The 23,413-nt window shown below is 43.2% G+C and overlaps 1 protein-coding gene across 1 annotated transcript in view; it reads left to right on the top strand.

The window, feature by feature from the left end:
• LOC143940506 (calcium release-activated calcium channel protein 1-like) overlaps positions 1 to 22,773 on the top strand; it is a 38,048-nt gene extending 15,275 nt beyond the window's left edge. The window contains exon 2 of the mRNA XM_077461974.1: positions 17,353 to 22,773. Coding sequence (XP_077318100.1) covers positions 17,353 to 17,904 — 552 coding nt within the window. The 3' untranslated portion in view covers positions 17,905 to 22,773. The remainder of the gene's footprint in view (positions 1 to 17,352) is intronic.
• The last annotated feature ends 640 nt before the right edge of the window (positions 22,774 to 23,413 follow it).

The raw sequence follows: 23,413 nt of genomic DNA, 5'->3' as shown, positions 1-23,413 counted from the left end.
GAAAAAAATAAAAATAAAAGTTAAAATAAAAAAAAATAGAGACCTCCTCTGTAACTTAAAAAGTGCAACCTGTAGAATTTTTTAAATGTCGCCTATGGAGATTTTAAAGGGTAAAAGTTTGTCGCCATTCGATGAGCGGGCGCAATTTTGAAGCATGACATGTTTGGTATCGATTTACTCTACGCAACATTATCTTTCACAATATTAAAAAAAATTGGGCTAACTTTACTGTTGTCTTATTTTTATTTTTTTATTAAATACATTTTCCCCAAAAAAGTGCGCTTGTAAGTCCGCTGTGCAAATACGGTGTGACAGACAGTATTGCAACGACCACCATTTTATTCTCTAGGGTGTTAGAATAAAATATATATATAATTTTTAGGGGTTCTGAGTAAAGGGAAGGAAAATAGGCTGGCAGACAGGGAAAATTAGCATTGCATCCATTAGCATTGCTGGTTGTAATTCCAACGGCCACCACAAGACGGCGCCAGATTACAGAAGGAACCAAAGGATTGTAGAAGGCCTCAAAGCCGGGGGCTAAATTACCGGCCGGCGGCGGCGCGGCCCGACGCGATCGCACCGGGGGGGCCGCGGAGACAGCATACCCCCAGCTGTGCTGCCCCAGGCGCCAGGTCTGGAATTCTAGTCGCAAATGCGACCGGGCGCCCGGGTTTTGTCGAGCCCTGATGTACGTTATTTTGAGGAATTGGTTGTACCGGGGTGAGCCAGTACCGTTTTTTAGAGCTGGCGGTCGGCTAACTGATAACCGATGCGGCTCAACAGCCACTCGGTCGTTATCACAAGAGTACCTGTCACTGCTTGGTAATGTCACAAGGGATGTTTACATTCCTTGTGACTAGGGCTGCAACTAACTATTTTCATAATCGATTAGCTGATTGTTTTGATCGGTTAGTACAAAAACAAAAACAAAAAAAATGTATTCTTAAATATCTCTATTCAGTGGTAAATGTAAATATCTAATCCACTCTGAGAATAAGACTGATAGGCAGAAGAGCTATACTGTATATACTATTGGAGGACAGGGATACTGTATATATTAAAGGGTGAATCTGGTAAATATCGTCAGACTTTTTTTTTTTTTTTTTTTTTTTTTTTTTTATAAAAACAAAAAAATCTTCCTTCAAAAAAATTTAATTTTAAGAAGCTTCGTTTAATTTTCTAATTGTTAGTGGGGGTCAAATCAAATTTTATTTTCAACCACAGTGACAGGAAAATTCTGAAATGATAGAAAACTTTTTGGTCAAAGAAATTTTCAGACAGTGGGGGCGGTTATTTACTAAAGGCAAGTGCACTTGAAAGTGCAATCGCTGTAGATCTGAGGGGACGCTCTGCAGATTTCATCATCCAATCATGTGCAAGCAAAAATGCTGTTTTTTTTTTTATTTTTTTATTTATTTTCCTTGCATGTCCATCTCAGATCTACGGCGAGTGTACTTTTTCAAGTGCACTTGTAGTGCAAAGTGGATTTGCCTTTAGTAAATAACCCCCAGTGTATGTGGTTTTCGTTCAGAAGTCGCGTTCGTTTTAAAAACAAGTGAAAATTTCAAACAACATTCTTTCATTTAGCGAATGTACAAAGATTTTTCATCTGAAAATTGATCTGTGTAGCCAGCATAATAAGGCTCAGTATACACCTATGCAGTTTGCTTTTGATCTGTTTGTGCATGTGATTTTGCTGCGATCTGTGTTATTTTTTTTTTTTTTTTTTTTTTTTTTTAACCAATTTGTTGGCAGATTAAAAAAACGCAAATTGCTGCAAAAAAGAAATGGTTGTTTTTCTGCAGCTTCTACGTTAAAAAAAGTCACTGACCCTTTCCAAATACGCAGCGGCTGAAAAAAACTGACGTGAACGTGTCCCATAGGAAACAATGTAAATGAACTGTAGTGAGTTTCTGCAAATGGCACCAAAAAAACACATAGATGTGAACCAGGTCTAAGACGTTTAGTAACGTAACGGGGTTACAAAAAACTAAAATGAGCCCTTTTTATAGTACAAAAACAAATAATCACTACTGTAAGTGTTTTCGCTTTTTTTACTGTAGAACTGTGAGTAACATTTACAGTAGCGATTATTTGCTCTTTTTGTACTATAAAGGGCACATTTTAGTTTTTTTAACCTCATTATTTTACTGGCCAATTAATCAATTATGAAAATAGTAATCAATTAAGTTCATAGTCAATCGATTAGTTTCACCTCTGCTTGTGACCGCAGTAAAAGGGATCGTTTTATTTTATTTTTTATTTTTTTGTTTTCGCCTGTGGAGATTTTTAAGTACCTTAATTTGTTGCCATTCCACGAATGTGCATAATTTTTAAACCATAACATGTTTGGGGTCTACACGGTGCAACATCTTTCACATCATCATTGCAATGCACGTTAACCACGCTGCAAACATAGGGCTTTGGGAGCATTTTTATCACTTGCTTATCAAACACACCTGTTTGCACCTATAGGCTTGTTTGATAAGCGTCAATATTTTGAGCAAATGTGAACAAGCCCTTACATTTCTGCAATGCCAATGATTGTGATTGCTACCCTGACACACCTCAAAAATGCACGTGCTTTGTAACGGTGTCCTGTGGGTTTTCCTGTGAAAAAGTGCAGACTGCCCGAAATTTGAATATGTTGTATTTTTCAAAATGAATGGACATACAAGTCCAATTTGATGTGCATGGGCTGCACGGTATTCCGTTCAGATAGCCTGTTCAAAGCAGCTGCATGGAACCCGAAGTGTACACATGTGAAGTACCGATGCATGGTTTAGAAGGGCAGTCTGTCTCAAATGTGGTTCAAGACCAAGCCAGGTGCAGAAAGACAATTGCCATGTACACAAGCATTTATCAAGCCCATATACTGTATATTACAGAGCTGAGATGTTAAAGAGAAGTGGTGTGTGGTGTTTTTTTTTTTTTTTTTTTTTTTTTTTTTTTTAAATGTACCTCTTTAGAAAACTGTCCAATTTTTATATTTTATTTTTTCATTTTTAAAGATACATTTAGGAGCTAACCATGTAATTTAGAGGGTACATTGGATCACAACAGCCTCCATATTTCATCATTACAAATTTACTTTAAGACCCCTTTCACACCAGGGCGTTTTGCAGGCGCTATAGCGTTAGAAATAGCGCCTGCAATCCGCCCTATAGCTGCACCATTGTCTGTAGTGTGAAAGCCAGAGGACTTTCACACTACAGCGGTGCGCTGGCAGGACGTTGGGGAAAAGTCCTGCCAGCAGCAGCTTTAGAGCGATGTGTTTACCGCTCCTCCACCACTGCTCCCCATTGAAATCAATGGGGCAGCGCTGTAATACCGCCGTCAAAACGCCGCTATTGCCGGCGGTTTTAACCCTTTCTCATCTGCTAGCAGGGGCTAAAAATAGTGGTGTTTTACCGCCAACGCTATGGGCGGTGTAGTGTGAAAGGGGTCTAAAGGAAACTTGTGATGGAAAAAATTGTTAACCCCTTCTTCTGAAATCCAATTACTTTGACCTAAAACGGGTATGTAGACAGAGTTCTGTCCTCACTAGCTGCATACTAGCTAGCTCTGGGTCATTGACTCTCACAGCTTGTCAAGTAGCAATGCCAGAAGAAGTTAACTTTTTATTTTTATTTTTTTACAACCTGGCATTCTATTAGGCCTACTAGTCTGCCATTCACTGGATCCATGATGGCACTCAGCCAGTGCCTTGCCAGAAAGTAGCAGCTGCTAGCGACTCATGCAGTCAGACTTCAGTGATGTCCTGGCCCCTAGACATGTTGGTTGGAGCCATGCAAGAAGCCAGGGGGCAGAGGTAAGAAGCGGTTGCTCCCAGGTTTGGAGAGCAGGGAAGAAGCTTGTACCATCCAGCGCTCTGGTTTATCAGGCACTCCAGGCAGATTGTGTACAGCAGCCAGCCATATGCTGCCTTCACAGCCCTGTGAGCCATAGACTCAGCCCCCCCAACTGACTCGATTGAGCCTGAGCCCCGTATGGGTGGCCTGCCTTCACTCCACTATCGGTGGCTTAGGACCTGTTTGTCAGTCTATTTCAGTCACACAGGAAATGTCCCTCCCTGGTCTAAGAACTAGTAAAATACACAGTTGTGCATTCTAAGTTCTCTGCTGCAAGGTTTAGATTTGTATTGTTGTCACATAGGGGTTCAAATTGAAATGTTCTTAACGTGCATGCATGCAGGTATTCTTCATAAGAAGACTGGAAACATCTGTTGCCTAACAATTGAGGCTCACTAAAGTACATACTTCCCCTGAATTCTGCATGAATTTGTATGGCCAATAGTAATCTTACTCGCATGAGAAAAACCTAGCTGACTAATTTCCTGTTAAAGAAACACCAAGCAAACTGCTAAAAAGACATGATATACAATTTTTTTTTAGCTGCTTCTTGTTTAATTTGCAGAGCTATCCTCGAACAGTTTAGTGACATTTTGGAGACCCTGTCGCTAGACCAGCCTTTAATTGGGGTGCCTTCTGAGTTCTTCAGGGGTGCCATGGCAAAATTCCTACAAATTGCCCAAAAATTGTCAAGCTGGTGGGTGGATCAAGCCTGCCTTTTTGTTACACCAAGACAAAGGTTAGTATCATGCAGCATTACAACCTTGGCACTATGAGCCAGCTGCCGGCGTTCTAGCAACCAATGATGTCGTCAGTTGCTAAAAGGAGGACTTCTGGGCTTTCTACAACATCCTTGTTTGCTCATCCCCTGCCGCTCAGTCAGCACTGGGGTCTTAGCTGAGTGAAGGAGAAGAGAAATGCTGAAATATTAGTCAGTACCGGTGTACAATGTGGTATTTGCTTTGTAAGAATAAATTGCCTCTAATGTTGTCATGTGTTGATTCTGCTGCGATGTGAAAAAATATTCAGTTTTTTTTTCTTAACTTGTTGAATGGGGTGCTTCAAATTGTGTAAAACAAGGGAATAAAAGGAAGCGCCACCTAAGTGCAATAAATTTAGTTTGGTTTAATGACACAACAGGTAATTCACTTACATGAAGGAGATTAAAAACAGGCTCATCTTTGTGCTGGTGACACCTCGTCTCCCATCACTGCCTTTCTGTGGAATAGGATGGACTAGAGACCAGACTGGACTGCACCATGTGCCACCAGCACAAAGATGAGCCTATTTTTAATCTCCCTCCAGTAAGTGCATTACCTGTTGTCATTAAGCCAAACTAAATTTATTGCACTTAGGTGGTGCTTCCTTTTGTTCCCTTGTCAGTCTTATACAGAGCTGGCTTCTCTCTTAGGACAGCTGCCGCCTACGACCATCCCTTTTTACTTTGTTCTATGCTCCATTTATGGACTAATGAACTGCGACTGAGTTTTCTTCAGCCATTATCTGCCACATAGATAGGGGTACATGTATCTTTGGGCTTAGTTTTACTTTTCCAGTATTTTAAAGAGTGCCTTGACCAAAAAAAGTAGAGAAACACTGCGCTAGACTATTGATCTTGAAGCGGAGCTCCACCCTAAAGTGAAGCTTCCGCTCATTGGAACCCTCCCCCCCCCCCATCCGGCGCCAAAATTGGCACCTTTCAGGGCGACTCGCGCATGCGCCGTAGGGAACCGGGAAATTAAGCCACAAGGCTCCACTTCCTGATTCCCATACCCAAGATGGCGGCGGCAGCACCCGAGAGACGATCGAGAGATCGGCTTCGGGTGCCGACATCGCGGGCGCGCTGGGCGGGTAAGTGTCCTTATTTTAAAAGTCAGCAGCTGCAGTATTTGTAGCTGCTGGCTTTTAAAAAAAATTAAACGGCGGAACTCCCGTTTTAATTTTCCAATAAGGTTAAATGTGTATTAAGATATTTTATGCCCATTATTTACTCAGAGACTCTCTCTTACAAGAGCACTGCTGCTAGATGCTGCCATCATGGATGTAAACAAAAACATTGTTGGATATCTTTTGGGAGTGAGATTTTTTTACTGGTAGGCCTGGCCACTTTAGCTAGTTCATGTGAGCACACATCAGTCTGGAAGCAGAACAATTAGTTTCTGTCTACCTTTGGTGTAGTTAGTAGGCTCAGCTTAAGTCACACTCTGCTGTATAGCAGGCTTTCTCAACCTTTTTACTAGAGGTGTGCATATTTAATGGTCTCACGATTCGATTATGATTTATCATGGGAACAATTCGATTTGATTCCGCAATGCATCACGATTACTGCCGATAGTTTTCCATCAACAAATTCAAGCAGTCGTGAGAACTGAAGGATGGAGAAGTCTGGGGATAGGGAAGGAGAAATCCATGAATAGGTAAGGAAGGAGGAATTCATGAATAAGGAAGGAGGAATCCGGAGATAGGGGAGGAGGAATCCACTATTGGGAAAGGAAGGATGAAGGAGTTTGGAGATAGGAACTAAAGGATTGAAGAGTGCCAGATAGAAGAAGTAAAGGCTGGAGGGGTCAAGGGATAATAATTGAAAGATTGTGAAATCCATGGATAGATAACGAGAGTCTAGGGATAGGGAAGGAGGAACCCATGAATAATAAAAGGATTGAAGAGTCCAGGAATATTATTCAGTAGAGGAGTCTGGGGGGAGTGGTGATAAGAACTGAAGGATGCAAGGGCCCAGAAATGAGAATGGATGGGACCTCAGATTGTTTAGGGTTGTATGGGATGGGGTTGGAAACTTAATGGAGGTGGGAGCCTGAGGGTGGGTGGGCATTGGTTTGACTAGGGAGGTGGATGAGGAATGGGCTAGGAGCCATGTCTGTCTGATGTGGAGTTTCAGTGATCTGGAGTTGGTGACCAGGAGCATTTTGAAACATATAGGGTGGTTGGGAAAGAGACAGTGGGAATTGAGGGAGGAGCAATGGGTTGTGGAGGACATCAGGCAGTTTGACAGCCAGCTAGGCAATATGCTGTCATATCTGCATTAAAAACCAAAATAAAGTGAGCGCTGTATGATTAGTTAGCAGCTAGCACACTATGAACATACGACCACCCTGGGGGCCCTCTCCTTCTCCCCCCGACCACCCTGGGGGCCCTCTCCTTCTCCCCCCGACCACCCTGGGGGCCCTCTCCTTCTCCCCCCGACCACCCTGGGGGCCCTCTCCTTCTCCCCCCGACCACCCTGGGGGCCCTCTCCTTCTCCCCCCGACCACCCTGGGGGCCCTCTCCTTCTCCCCCCGACCACCCTGGGGGCCCTCTCCTTCTCCCCTCGACCACCCTGGGGGCCCTCTCCTTCTCCAGATGGGCCCCTCACCCCCTTTCCTCAGACACCACAAATATGTAACCAGGCTGCAGAGTGACCAATTGGGTGTGGTAACCTGCATGTTTATATTCAGCACCCCTGCTGGATCTTGGGGAAACCCTAGCTAAAATTTGGGGTTATTGGGAATAATGTCACCATTACAGACAGCTAAAAAGAGCTTTGGGTGTCATGCTGCTATCAGTCAAGTGGCAGGTGCCATAGGATGAGGGGGCAATTGGCCACAGCTCAAGGAACCCTCTAGCAACCCTTTTGGAGGAACCCTGGTTGAGAATGGCTGCTCTGTAGTATTTCACTTTGCTCCTCACCTGGTAGCTGCATAAGTTATGTACTGTTGGTATGGGTGGAGAAGCTTGGCAAGCACAGAGTAAATACTCCTGGAAGAGGAGAGGGCAATGAAACAAGCAGGGAAGGGGTTATTCTAGGGACTTTACTCTCCTTGATTTCCCAATAATTTCAGAGGAACATTGCAAATAAAAACATCCATGCAAATGTAATATACTGCAAGTTAGCATTTAAAATACTTTTTCTGTACCTTTTTTGTACCTGCATTCTTTTATAAGTTGATGACCGGGACTCTGTCTTTGAACATCCACAACATGTGTGCAGTCTGAACAAGTCATGGACTAAAACTAAGTGACTTGTTTTCTCTCTGCTTCCTAAAGGTCTTGTTTATGCAAAATGTTGGCTGTTGTTGTGTTCTAATCTGTACAATACCTTTCTTTAACCTGTGCTGTCCTAGAACAGGACTACAAACGGTCACATTTTGTTTGTGCAGACTTTTATGAAGTATGTAATAAACGGACAATTGTTGTCCTAGCAGGGGCGTTACTTGGCTGCAAACACTGAGCTGGTAGCAAATGTTCAGCTAATACATCCCCCGTAGCAGTCAGGAATTTCTTAATAAAAAGAAAATCCTTAAACTATTTGTTTTGTGCTAAGCATTTATGAACTGCATTTAGCATGCATTACTCATTTTTATAAAGTAACGGCAATTTGATACAATCTGCCTAGCTTTTAGTTCTGCAATTTTTTTGTGTTTAACCTATTGTTGAACACATATTGGGGGTTATTTACGAAAAGGCAAATCCACTTTGCGCTTAAAGTGCACTTGAAAGTACAGTCGCCCTAAATCTAAGGGGTAGATCTGAAATGAGGGGAAGCGCTGCTGATTTTATCATCCAATCATGTGCAAGCTAAAATGCTGTTTATTTTCCTTGCATGTCCCCCTGGGATCTGCAGCGACTTTACTTCCAAGTGCACTTGTAATGCAAAGTGGATTTGCCTTTTAGTAAATAACCCCCATAGTTTAAAGTGGTTCTAATATCAAAAGATTTTATAATTGTTTTGCATAGAATGGAGATGAATTAGAACACCTATAAGGTTTAAATTGCTGTCCAAGTGCCCTGATTAGGGAGATTCACCCTCTTTGTCCTATATGGCATTGGTGAAAGTAAAAAAAAAAAAAAAAACTCCCCAAATTTTGGTTTGTCCCCAGAAAAGTAATAGAGGGTAAATGATTCCAATAGAGACACAAGTTCTGGTGACATGGGGGGCCTTGAAGGGATTATCTTAATTTACAGGGATTTCCTCTCACCCCCCCCACACCAAATACCTGAGTCATACATCAATCCCCAGCACTGTACCTGTCTGCAGCAGCGCTGGTCTCTTTTCCTCTTCTCACAAAACAGGTTAACAGGATTGGCAGTCATTGGCTCCTGCTGCTGTCAACCAAATCAGATGGGGGTCTGGGGGTCGTGGCCGAGTCATGATGTGTGTTTGTCTATGGACAGCCTGGTTTAGGAGCGTGCCCGCACATGTGCTCCCATGGCACACAGCTTGCAATGGGGGCACACAAAAGGAGGATTGGACAGTGCCAGTGGGGGACCCCAGAAGAGGAGGCAAGGGACCGGTCTGTGTATTATCCTTGCACAGAGCTGGTAAGTATAAACTTTTTTATTTTTATTTTTTTATCACTTTTAACCTATTTATCTTAACCTATTTCTTAATCACTTCCCCCTTTTTTTTTTTTAGTACATTTCTTTTTCATTTTTCACACACATAAAAATCTATATTTTTGGCTAGAAGATTATGTAAAACCCCAGAATATTTTTATATTATCTAAAAGCAGAAAGGCCTGTAGAATAAAAAGATGGTCACTGAAATTTTTCATGTTGCATGTTTTTTGTGTAACAGTTTATCAAATCTAAATTTTCAGGAAAAAATACCCTAAAATTTATTTTAGTGCACACAGACACAATATGATCCCTGACGAGGTTGTGTTAAGCCAAATAGATACCAAATGTGTTGTGCCTTAAAACTGTGTGCACCCGTGAAACTGCAAACAAGTGTGTGAATTACTTCTGACCTCTGCATTCTGTGTTGCATATTCCTGACCTGTATTACTTAAAGGGGTTGTAAAGGCAGTGCTCACAATCACAGCCAGCCCCTCTGCTAGGATAACATGTATTATATAGTGTATATCGTTTTTAAAAATTATTCTTCTAAATATCTTATTGCTCCTCGCCGATCAGCGGTCACGTGACCACCCGCTGCTCTTTCTTCGGTGTATGTACTACAGAGGGAGGGAACGAGGTCTCCCTCTGACATCTGCCAGGTGGTCACATGACCGCTTATCAGGGAGGAGAAATAAGGCATTTGGAAGAAGAATTTTAAATGACATACACTGTATAGTACATGTTATCCTAGCAGAGGGGCTGGCAGTGATTGTGAGCAGTAATTTTTATACTGCTCGGAACGGTGCTAGAAGGGGAGGAGCAGCTCACACACAGGAGCTGACAGGGAGGGAGAGGAGGACAGAGGTGAGCTGCAGATGACTAGACACATAAACTTACCACAATGTCAGGGCTCAGCAGCCATGATAAACCATGGTCAGTTTACAGGGGGGAGGGCAGGATCAGCCAGGTATTTCAAGTGATAAAAGGGGCCAAATTACACAGCACAAGCACTGTGCTGTTGTTCATGCTTTACAGGAACAGGGTCCTTTGTTACCCCCCCCCCCCCCCCAAAAAAAAAAAAAAGCTTTGAGATGGCCATACACTGTTTGAAATTGGTCCAGTTGTGCAGGGACCGACCAAATTCAGATCAGTGTGTGGCCATCCCTGCTCAACAGAAGGGACATATTGGAGAAGTTCTGCAGCCACTAATCAGTATATTCTGACAGCGGCGGGTGCCGCTAATGGAATACAGTGACCTAGCGGGGTTGTGGATGGATTCTTCCATCCATCTTGCTTGTGCAGAAAAAAAAAAGAATCCTTTCGGCCAGTTGAACAGTGTATGGCCAGCTTTACTCTGACTACCTGCTCTAGGCTGCTACACACACAGGTTTTTCATCTTAATGCATGTAATGCTTCAAGATAAACCTTCTGTCTATAGAACTCCTTTAATTCCAAGCAATAGAATAAAACTCAAAAGATAAAAGGGATGTCAGCGCATGTAAGAAGATGTAATGTGTTTGTCCGCTCTAGGGGAGGACGGCTGCGGCGCTTGGAGAGGCACTTCCGGTCACAGTTGCGCTGGTGGCTCCCAGTGCTTTCTGGTCCACATGTACACTCTTTTGTCTTGTGATTTTATTCTATTGCTTGGAATTAAACGACCACATTAAAGTACCCACATTTCTGCACTTAGATGGCGCTGCTCTTCTTCCTGTACTTGCTCCTCTAACACCTACACTTGGCCTGATTTCTGTTATGCAGGAAAATATGGAAAGCACTGTAAAAAAAAAAGAAATTATTAAACTTTTACAAAAATATCCATTCATTGGTTCTGAATTATTAGAGAACAGCACTGTAAAGGGCGTCTTTATATTTTATTTTCCTGCGGCTCCACTTTAAACAGGTTGCCAAGAAGGGAATTTTGTGTGTTAAGGGATATGTTCTCCCTGGTAATCCTGTAAATTCCATATTAATATACATAATCTCCTGATTATGTTATTAAATATCCACCCTGGCAGGATTTTATGTAAAACTGAACTCCTGCCTTACCTTCATTTTGGCACAGTCGAACAGGCTTCTCTTCTGAAACAGTTTATGCTGATTTCACTGCACACTGAATATCTCACAATGTGCATTATAAGTTGCGACAGAACCATGTTTTGTTTCCTGACCAGAGGATTTCCAGCATCATCTAGCTCTTTCCTCCCCAACCGAGCTCTCCCTAGCCCACCTCTTTTAGTCATTGGATTTCAGTTCTCTCAATAGTGACAGCTCAGCATCACGTGTGGACCTTGGCTAGGGCTGTCTGCTGTTTTTAGAAAACATGATTTGCTTAAAGCGGTAGTAAACTGCTATTTTGTTTTAACTTGTACCTACAGGTACGCGTACCATCAGATTTGCCTGTAGGTACAATATCTCCTAAATGCATACCATTTAGGAGATATTCACATTGGCAATAGCCGATGATGTCATTTGTGAATGCACAGTGATGTCCTGCTTTCAGGGCCTAAAGTGTGTCGTGAAATGCAGAGAGCCGTGCCGTGGCTGGGCCGCCCGCATGTATGTATGAGTGACATCATTGTGGCTCAGGCTGTTCATACAGCCAGTGTCCGCAAACCTGGAAGGTTGACTGGGTGAAGATAGAAGCGCTGGGGAGCCATGACAGAGCTGCGCTGGAGGGCATAGTGTGCAGGTTAGTCTGTAATGTACTAGTATGCAGGGCATACTAGTACATTTAGACCTAAACCTGCAGGGGGCCTGTTTATCTTTATTTTTTTGTGGCAGTTATACTTCCACTTTAAATTACATAGAACATTGCAGTTTGTAATGAGAATGAGTATGTAATGAAAATCAATTTTATTTAAAAACATTAGCACCGCTGTCCATTCTCATTGTGCACAACTTGCCACGTATAAAGATCCCAAAAGACCACCCCACCATACAAGCATCGATTTAACGCATGGTCATACCTAAGAGAAGTAACATGCCCAACGTTGCCCTCTCACAACATCCCCATCCCACTAGACACCCCTCCACTGGTTAATCCTGAACCTAACCCTGACTCACTGGTTGAGATCTTATGAAGAATGACAAACTGATGTCCTTTTCAGACATTCAAACTAAGTACCGCATTCTTCCTCAGAGTTCTTGATGCACAACCAGATCTCCTCACTACTTCAACAACTAAATACAAACTATACCCCAATCCCTACACGGATTTGGAAACGCCTCAACTCTACTAACCCAAAAGTGAAAGGAATATGCCTGATATACGACCTACTCCACCCCGTCAGTTTTTATCATATCCAACCCACTAATTAGGTGGGCAAAAGATCTAGGTAAGGTTTTTTCAGAAAAACAATGGCTTTCAGTGATTAGAAACAACCACTAGTTCTCAAGGTGCTCTGAATTATGAAGAACTAGCACAAAAATTTCTTGCAAGATGGCACTTTACCCCATACATAGTCACTAAATTTTCTGACGCTAGCTCAAATCTTTACTGCAGGGGATGCGGACAGGTGGGGACACTAACTCATATGGTGTGGGCGTGTCCCCACCTCTAACTAGGGGTGCACCGAATGGGTTTTTTGGTGCCGAAACCGATACCGAAAATGAAAAATACACTAGGCTGAAAACTGAAACCGATACCGAAACAGCACCGATACCGAAAATGACTGTTTTTAAAAAATATTTTTATACAGGAGGTGGTCAGAGACTGGGGACATGGTACAGGAGGTGATCAGAGACTGGGGACGTGGTACAGGAGGTGGTCAGAGACTGGGGACGTGGTACAGGAGGTGGTCAGAGACTGGGGACGTGGTACAGGAGGTGGTCAGAGACTGGGGACGTGGTACAGGAGGTGGTCAGAGACTGGGGACGTGGTACAGGAGGTGGTCAGAGACTGGGGACGTGGTACAGGAGGTGGCCAGAGACTGGGGACGTGGTACAGGAGGTGGCCAGAGACTGGGGACGTGGTACAGGAGGTGGCCAGAGACTGGGGACGTGGTACAGGAGGTGGCCAGAGACTGGGGACGTGGTACAGGAGGTGGCCAGAGACTGGGGACGTGGTACAGGAGGTGGCCAGAGACTGGGGACGTGGTACAGGAGGTGGCCAGAGACTGGGGACGTGGTACAGGAGGTGGCCAGAGACTGGGGACGTGGTACAGGAGGTGGCCAGAGACTGGGGACGTGGTACAGGAGGTGGTCAGAGACTGGGGACGTGGTACAGGAGGTGGTCAGAGACTGGGGACGTGGTACAGGAGGTGGTCAGAGACTGGGGACGTGGTACAGGAGGTGGTCAGAGACTGGGGACGTGGTACAGGAGGTGGTCAGAGACTGGGGACGTGGTACAGGAGATGGTCAGAGACTGGGGACGTGGTACAGGAGATGGTCAGAAATTGCACACATGATACATGACACATGATACAATTGATACAATGCAGGCAGCCAGTGTGTCCCCTCAGAGCAGCCAGTGTCTCCCCCTCAGAGCAGCCAGTGTCTCCCCCTCAGAGCAGCCAGTGTCTCCCCCTCAGAGCAGCCAGTGTCTCCCCCTCAGAGCAGCCAGTGTCTCCCCCTCAGAGCAGCCAGTGTCTCCCCCTCAGAGCAGCCAGTGTCTCCCCCTCAGAGCAGCCAGTGTCTCCCCCTCAGAGCAGCCAGTGTCTCCCCCTCAGAGCAGCCAGTGTCTCCCCCTCAGAGCAGCCAGTGTCTCCCCCTCAGAGCAGCCAGTGTCTCCCCCTCAGAGCAGCCAGTGTCTCCCCCTCAGAGCAGCCAGTGTCTCCCCCTCAGAGCAGCCAGTGTCTCCCCCTCAGAGCAGCCAGTGTCTCCCCCTCAGAGCAGCCAGTGTCTCCCCCTCAGAGCAGCCAGTGTCTCCCCCTCAGAGCAGCCAGTGTCTCCCCCTCAGAGCAGCCAGTGTCTCCCCCTCAGAGCAGCCAGTGTCTCCCCCTCAGAGCAGCCAGTGTCTCCCCTCATAGCAGCTAACCTGTAAAGAGAAGAGGAGAGTCGCCTCCGTCGCCTGTTTGATCACAGCAGGGGAACATCACAGCTTTCAGTTCAATAGCTGTGTGTTCCCGGCCGCGCGCCGTCACGTACAGCCCCTCCCCCTTATCAGGGCACTTTGATAGACAGATCATCCGTCCAATCCTACGGGTGATCTGTCTATCAAAGTGCCCGGACAAGGGGGAGGGGCTGTACGTGACGGCGCACGGCCGGGAACACACAGCTATTGAAATAAAAGCTGTGATGTTCCCGCTCTGTGATCAAACAGGTGGTGGAGACGGCTCTCCTGCACTATTTGGAATGTTATAGCTTTTCATGATGGGCGCACCAGGGGTGGGGGGCGGAGCCCCGCCCCCTACCCTGGCCCCGCCCCATTTTCGGCTGCATTATCGGCCGTTTTTCTCTTTCGGCAAATTGCCGAAAAGGGCATTTTCGGCCGATATGTTTCGGCGGCCGAAATTTCGGTGCATCCCTAGTTCAAACTGATTGCGAAAGTCACTAGGGTCTTTATACATCCCGGCTATTGATACGAAGTGTTCACATGGCGGTATACCCAATATCAGTTAGATCCATAGCAATGCACATAATCTTTGCTGCAAGATCTCTAATGATGAGCAAATGGAAAACTAACGAGATCCCCAGCTTGACAGAACATTATCATGAAAGTCAATATGGTGGCAGAATATGATAAAATATTGGCTTACAGGGATGGTTCTAATGCTAGATATGTCTCCAACTGGTCAATATGGAACTCCTTAAATTGTCCCTGGTTATTGTCCTGTATTCTGTTACAAGCGCGGGAGTGACGATATCGCAGCTCCGGCCACTCACAGCGCCGGAGCCACGATACCCGGAAGACATGCTGAGGGAACATGTCAGCTCCCTCGGCGTGGTTCAGGTGAGATGTCAGGGCTCATTATGACTTTTCCCTTGCAGGTCAGAAAAAACAAAAAAGAACTTCAGTGGGTTTGCTCCAGCTTTAAGATGGGTGTCCAACCTTTTGACCTTCCTGAGCCACATTAGAAGAACTGGGCCACACATAAAATACACTAACAATAAGGATAGCTGATGAGCAGAAAAAGTCGGGCAGATCAAAAGTTAAAGTGGAGGGCCACCCTGAAAAAAAAAAAAAAATTAAACATTACAAAAAAATCTAAAAAAAAAAATGAAAAAAAAATTTTTTTTTTTTACTTACCAGAAGTGCCTGTTGCTAGGCACATAATCCTAATCTTCCTCTTCCTCCTCCGCGGAGATCTTCTGTCTTCTCTCCTCCTTGCGGCGTCTTCTGGGTAATGGGTCGCGCTGTGTTCTGGGAACTATGTGTTCCAGAACACAGTGCGTCCCATTCACAAAGCGCTGCGTGACTTGTGCATGCGCAGTAGGAAACGGGCAGTGAAGCCATAAGGCTCCACTGCCTGTTTCCCTTACAAGGAATGGCGATGCCGGGACCCGAGAGCCGAGGGACGGGTCGGCCTCGGGCGGCCGACATCGGGGGCGCCCTGGACAGGTAAGTGGGCTGATTAAGTCAGCAGCTGCAGTGTTTGCAGCTGCTGACTTTTTTTTTTTTTTTTTTAACGGCCCTCCGCTTTAACTGTCACTGATCTAGATCATTTATCCATCTTTTAAGCAATAAAACTTAATAAAAAAAAAAGTGTGTAATATCTAAAAAAATAAAAATAAAAAATAAAATAATTTTTGTGTATGTATTGCATATAAGAGTGTAAAATAAATACCAAAATATGTGAAATACAAAACAAACTAGGATCAAAAATAAATGTGCAAATAGTAAAACACTGTGCTTACATACACATGCACAACACAATTGTGTATACTGACTGAAAAGTGCAAAATCACCTATAACAATGTGATACATACAAATCGCATAACATGTGCAAAAGTCGCAGAATACTGTGTAACAAAATCGCTATAAAAACATCTAAAGACAGAAAAAAAGAAGAAAAAAAAGTGTCCATAAAATGTTCAAACTGATGTTCCAGTGCTTATTCAATAAATTCAATATCCAAACGTGCTGATGAAAACATGCTCCACAAAACACCTTCAGTGCTCCACCAGTGCACCCCCGTTTCCCCCAGCCTCTCACCTCAATGCTAGACCCCGCAGGGTCAAATACACATGTAGGGGAAATAGATGATATGGCTCCTTCTCAGTAATTCCTCACAAGATAATCTCACAGGGTAGTCTCACAAGGTAATCCAGTGCCAGTAATCATAAGGGAAGAAAGGGGAATGTAATTTCGAATTTTGCACTTGTAAACATAAGAACTTCCGGTCTCGGCCGCGACCGGAAGTGACAATCGTAACACCTGGCTCCTCCCTGACGTGTTGCGTCACAGACACATGACTTTTTCAAAGGGTGACGCTTGGTTCACACTGCTAACCTGTGTAGTATTGGTTAAGATGGCTTTCATAGGGAGACATTGAATTTGATATGACTTGCGACTTGGGGTCTCACAAGTCGGATCTCGTCACAGCAGTCAGTCTAAATGTACATTTTTACAAAAATTTCCTAAAGATCATTTTTAAGTAAGTTTTCGATTGTTTTGGGCTCCAGGTTGAACACCCTTGTTTTAGGCGTTGGACCCTACGTTTGTTAGGCACAAACCTGTTGTGGGAGGACCACCCCCCCCCCCACCTTTTTGTCATCACATTGTAGACTTCCATTATTGCATTTTCCTTTGCTTCCTGGTAGGACAATTGTGAGATTTGAGGAATGGATCAGGCAAAGGTTGCTGAAAACCCCAAATTAGAGCAATGTTCATTACACAAAAATGACATTGGGTTGACCGCTTGCTGCTTCTTGTGCCATAAACTAGTTGTGTAGTGTGCCATGACCTTTGCAAATTAAGCCAAGGTGACATGTAAAGTGACCCATGTAAAAATGAATTTGATCACAAAGGAAAGAATAGGCTGTTTCTCGGAAATCGCTGACTTTAGAGCTTTATCACCTAAAAGGACCATTTTGAGTCATGGTGCCAGAACATCTTCATTGCACTGGATATTCACAAAATGTTTGCAAAAGTAGAACACGACATATAGACCCACATTGCATACATTTTTTTTAACAGATTTTGTCTACTGTTTTTTGTGATTTGTGCCACGAGCTTGAAAATCAGTGGTCCTTTAAGTCTGTTTTCTTTTTTTTTTTTTTTTTTCAGGTTGCAATGGTAGAAGTCCAACTGGAAGCAGATCATATCTATCCCACTGGTCTCCTGATTGCTTTTAGTGCCTGTACTACTGTTCTGGTCGCTGTACATTTATTTGCACTAATGATCAGCACCTGCATCCTTCCCAACATTGAAGCAGTGAGCAATGTCCATAATCTTAACTCTGTGAAAGAGTCTCCTCATGAAAAGATGCACCGTCACATCGAACTAGCATGGGCTTTCTCTACAGTCATTGGGACGTTGCTATTCCTGGCTGAAGTTGTCTTGCTTTGTTGGGTGAAGTTTCTTCCAGTGAACAGTCCGAAGTCGGCAGTCAACGACACTTCTTATTCTATCAGTCCTGGCAAGGCAGCAGCTATTGCCTCAACCTCCATCATGGTTCCATTTGGAATAATCTTCATAGTATTTGCCATTCATTTCTATAGGTCACTGGTCAGCCACAAAACAGATAGACAGTTTGAGGATTTAGTTGAACTTGCTCACCTTCAAGAACAATTGGACCACAGAGGGCACTCAATCCAATCCCCTGATCATTATGCATAAATCCTGTTCCCTAAATAAAGGGCTACATTCTCATGTCTTACAATATTTTTGATACACAAGTGAGACATTTTCTTGAAGAGGCAATTTTGTACTATGAATGCACTTTCACTCTAGTCGGGCAAGAGGCAGACATGAATTAGAGTACTTTCTAGTATCATCCTGCATTTGCATAGAGGAAAGCAAGTCTTTATCAGTTTGTCTAGGATACCGTCTGTCAGAGCAGAATGTAGATCTGTGCAGGGCTTTGCATGACATATGTGCTGAAGGATTCTGTCTACACACAAGCTGCTGGGAACCTTTTACCCATTGTAAATGTAACGTTTATGATTGGTTTACTGTGGGTAAGATGGGTTATGGACCAGTCCAGGTTAGATTTTTGTTTTTGTTTTCAGCAGGTTGGTTGGGTGCACTCGTCATGGTTTATCCTGCAGCATGCTTGTCCTTTGCTGTTTGATTGTCACAAAGAACACTGCAGCCTTACCCAGGGTATGGAGTGGGTGTTGGATTGCTTTGCTTGTCACAGATGTGTTGCATGTAGGGAGCTGACAGAAATGTATTGTAATGCATGCCACAATTACCTATGTGTGAGCCACTGGAATGCTTTGAATGCTTAACAGAGGATGTATATATGCAAAGACTCTTTATAGTTGACCTTGATCAACATTTTTTACATGTGCAAATCACGCATTTCAAAGTTAGTCTTTTACTTATACCGCTTTAAGTGCCTCCAATGTATCTTCAGGGATGCATTGTATGTATCTCTGATCTGCTAAATATTGTATTCTGTACTGAATATGAACGGACATCCCTTTAACCTTTCCATTGCCAGAACAAGCAATGGACTGCTAGACCTCCTGTGTGGAGATGTCACTTTTCAAAGGGGTTTTCTTAAAAATAGGAAATTCCAATGTGTAGTAATAAAGGTATTTCCCCACAGGAAACTGTACTGAGAGGAATGCAGAGGCTTCTCAAAATGTCTGGCTCATCATAGTTTTCAACACTTTGGGGTTGATTTACTAAATCTGGAAAGTGCAAAATCTGGTCCTATTGGCTTCTAACTTCAGCCTGTTCAATTACCACCTTAGCTCTGGAAGATTTTAACCCTCTTTCTTGACCAGGGCATTTTTTGTTATTCAACACTGTGCTACTTTAACTAGCAGTTGCGCGGTAATGCAATATTTTACGCAAATTGCATCTGTATTCTTTTTTGCACACAAATAGAGCTTTCTTTTGGTGGTATTTGATCATCACTGGGTTTTATTTTATTTTTTTGCGTTTTTATAAATGAAAAAAGGCTAAACATTTTTTAACATCAATTTTATTAAATTTTTTGCATTTCATGCTATTTTTCATAATTTCATCAGAGTAGTTCTGTTTCCCTATAATGACTCTGTACTACTCTTGGGGGGGGGGGGGGGGGGTGTTTTGTTACAACAGCAAAGTCTTTGACTGTTATGAATGGGTTAACCATTCTTGACAGCTGTGATCACTAGTAATCTGTGATTGGCTACAGCTAATCACATGGTACTATGATTGTCCCATAGACCTGGATCAATCACAGCATCGGCAACACAGCTGTTATGAAAGAATTCATAATAGCTGTGTTGACATGATCGCATAGCAATCACATGATCACTGGATCTCCAATCCGCTGTGGCAAAATGACATGTTTGTATGTGATTTTTGCCTGCAGGTGCCGACCTGCTGCAGTATATGTATTGTAGCTGGTCGGCAAGTGGTTAAGCTTTGACAAAGAAACCTGGAAGCATATTGCGCCAACCACCACCAGCTAGCGATTGCGCCAATGCCAAAAGTACCCTGCATGTACAATTCCACAGTCAATTGGATAATATAATAAAGAAAGCGTGGGTAACTGAATCCTACAAGAACCTAGCTGCTCCCACTACACCAGCGGGTACTGGAGATTAAAAAAAAAAACAGAGCACGGGCTCATAGTGTAAAGGTAACTGCACTATGAGCCTGTGCGCTTGATCTTTTTGTTTGCTTCCTTTGCAGAGCTGCACCAGATTTTGCACCCTCCAGTTTTAGTAAATTAACCCCATTGAGTCCCAGACCTAGAAGAAACAATCTGCCAGTAAAACTAGAGCTCCCATTCTACCAACTTGTCCTGGCTCTATGAATCTAAAAGATCTGAAACAGCAGGTTTCTTGTGGCAACCAGAACCCTGTGTGTGTGTGTGTGTGTGTGTGTGTGTGTGTGTGTGTACCTTGTAGAATCTGGTATAGCACCATGATCATTAAATATGGTGGTTCTGTATTAGAACATTAGAACTTTACACTCCTCATGGCCTCCAAAATATTGTGTAAAAGGAGCAGCAGTAGGAATGGGTGCTGCTGCTGTATAGGTGGTGGGGATCCCTCCATATTACACTGGCGGAGATTGGTCAGATTTGGTATTTTTAATTTTTGAAGGAAATCTTTTTGAAATGAGTCCCTTTATCTAGAAAGGCTACTCTTCTTCTTTGTGAAGAATCAATCTGTAAATGGGGACAAATATAAAGTCTCTGGGTTTTTTAGATATTTCTGAAATCTAGCTTAAAATGATAAAAATGTTAAACATTGCCACTGTGTGTTCTGTTCATCACTACTGGCTGTGTGTGTTTTCACATACGAAGGGAAAGTATAGCACAAATGCAGACCTCACTGTTTGTGTCCTGTCCTCCGTGCCTGTGCTTTTACTGATCTTTAATAAGATATTCTGTGAAACAAAGCCTTTTTTTTTTTTAAATATTTTTTTGTATTACAAAAAAAGTTTAAAGCCGTTTTTAAAAACGTATACCAAGGTCTTGTTTTATAAAGTAATTGTGGCACTTGGTGTAATGTAACTACTAGCGCTACAATTGATTTATGGCATGCAGCTATTCATTTTTTTTATGTTAAGAAATAAACCCCATGGTTTCCTCCTGTGTCTGTTTTTAAACAATTTTCAGAAGAATTTCATGTAAACAAACCCCTTAAGGCTCGGTTCACACAGGGGCGGCACGACTTGCAGCGCGACTCACAGATGCGACCTGCAAACGACTTCAGTGGCGACTTGCAAAACGACTTCTGTATAGAAGTCAATGCAAGTCGCCTGAAGTCGCCCCAAAAGTAGTACAGGAACCTTTTTTCTAAGTCGGAGCGACTTGAGTCGCTCCTATTAGAACGGTTCCATAGTACAGAACGGAGCGCGACTTGTCAGGCGGCTAAGTCGCCTGGACAAGTCGCCCCTGTGTGAACCGAGCCTTAATGACTGAGAAATAACATGTTCTAACAGAAGAACTTTCATTTTGCACCGCAAAATATGATCCTAATGGTGCAATGCAAAAAGTAAATGTCTCTTCAAAGAGGCTGTCTAGGAAAGTAATTGAACCAGCAATAGATATGGCAAATCACTGATGCCAACATTATAGATTATAATATAATAATCTATAATTATGTTATGGGCTCTAATTATGAGCATGAACGTATTCAATAATAACACAGCAGCATTTTTTTTTTTTTTTTTTTAAGACTGGGATTTCTGATTTCAGAATATACCTGCCAGGTCCTTCTCTAAGCAATTGTGTAATTGGGAGCTGAATTCTGTCCTAAAAATATAAACGGCGAGAATTGGGTATTGTGGATTATGAGAAGGGCAGATGCAAGGTCACCTTTTTAGCAAAGTTTGGAAATGTGGTGTTTTGTTTTTTTATAAACATACTTGCCTAGCTGGATGCAGTATTTGTCCGATGCTGCATCTGTCCCCCTGCCAGCTCTACCACTGAGAACTGAGCGATCAAACACCACCGCTCGCTCGGTTCTCACAGCTCTGTGAGCAGAGAACTAGTGACTGTCAGTCACTGGAGGGTGCTGAGAGGCTGAGCCGGGTCCCGGTCCAGGCATGTGGGCAGATCCTGAACATATGGTCACAATCTTTCCTGAGCCTGGACCCGCTCTGTGACATCAGCTGTTAGCGGGCTTTAGCCTGCTCTCTGCTGAAAACGGATCACAGGAGAAGTACAGCCAAACAAGCTTTGGTTGTATTTTTCCTTTTTAAACAAAAAAAAGTTATGATAAAAAGATCCTGGACTGCTCCTAAAAAGGGTCAGTCTAGTCAAAAATGTACTGTTCCCCCTGTTTTGTTAGAGATTGCAGCAGGAGAACTGCGATATCCTCATTCGGTTTGGCAGAACCAGATTGTCCAGTAATCCATAATCATGTCACAAGCCAATTGGTGATTGCTCATTTCTCATTCTTAGAACATCATTTTTGGATGGACTGACCTTTTAAAGAAAACATAAGGAAATGGTTCTTCATGTTGAGAGATGGTTTTGCCCTTTTAATATACCTTGTATAATGGTCTTGTTAAAACATGCGAAGGTCAGCTATATTATATATATATATATATATTTTATGTATGATTGTTAAAGTTTGTAAAAATAAATCCTTAAAGGTGTGAACTGTGATATGTGCATTAAATACTGCAAAACTCCAAGCAATAATATGCTAGTTTTGTATACGCTGTATTCAGGATGTTTTTTGTTTCCCGCTGTAATTGTGAAACAAATGCTCAGAAAAAGGGAACAGTGATACACATTTGTACCTTCCGCACGCAGGTTTATCATGTTTTAATGGACAACTTCTATATTTTTCTTTAATTTTAACCTGGAACAGGATACAGTATTTACAAAGTGCACATGATGATGATGATGATGATGATGATGATGCAAAGGTTATTTCCTGTAAACTTGAGTTGAAGCACTGTAAGAAATAAAGGAAAAAAAAAAAAAACTTTTGCAGAATGTATTTCTAGCACTTAAGGGTTATTCAGACTGTGGAACTTTTTTTTTAAATAAAGGGAGGTTAGCTGAAAAGTATGAAAATGGTATGTCTGTCTTTTGTGTTTTTATTTGCTTTGGCACAAGAGAGGGTAAACCAGCGCTGAACAACTCATCAGATGCCTAAAATGGCCAAGCTTTAGTGTGTTCCAGTGGTACCGTGGCAAGTACATTTTTCCCTGATTTAAAATTGTTGATCATTGTATACATAGAAATAACTGGCTCTGTGGTCAAATAACCTCCATTTCTCAGTGAATTAATACACAAACTCTTTCCCTCAAAATTGGGGAATGGGCCATTGTGGTCTCTAACAGCAATCTTCTATATCTCAAACTTTAACCTCTTCCTGCCTGCCGCACGTTATATGACGTCGTTGGGTTTGAGCGGTGATATTTGATGCCTGCAGCTAGAGATCATGCAGATATAGTCTTTAAGCGCCGGCAATTCCCTACACCAGAAGAACGATCATAGTGGTTGTTCAGCCACTTGATCATTCTTGCAGGTGGCGAGAGGGGACCCCCTCCGATGCCTCTACCGACTCACCCCTTCCATCGGTGAATCGGAGAAGGGAACCGCTGGATGCTGGCGATAGAGATTTCTGGTGGATCAGATGGTCCCTGGAGTCTCTATGATCGTTCGGAGGCAGGGCGCGATGTTAGGACGTCACGCCCAGCCTCTGCATTTGAAATA

Source organism: Lithobates pipiens, unplaced genomic scaffold, assembly GCF_037356315.1.
Source record: "Lithobates pipiens isolate NorthernLeopardFrog02 unplaced genomic scaffold, aLitPip1_a1.2 Scaffold_3, whole genome shotgun sequence".
Taxonomy (NCBI): domain Eukaryota; kingdom Metazoa; phylum Chordata; class Amphibia; order Anura; family Ranidae; genus Lithobates; species Lithobates pipiens.
Note: the sequence above shows the minus strand (reverse complement) of the source record. Positions and strands in the feature narration are given on the sequence as shown.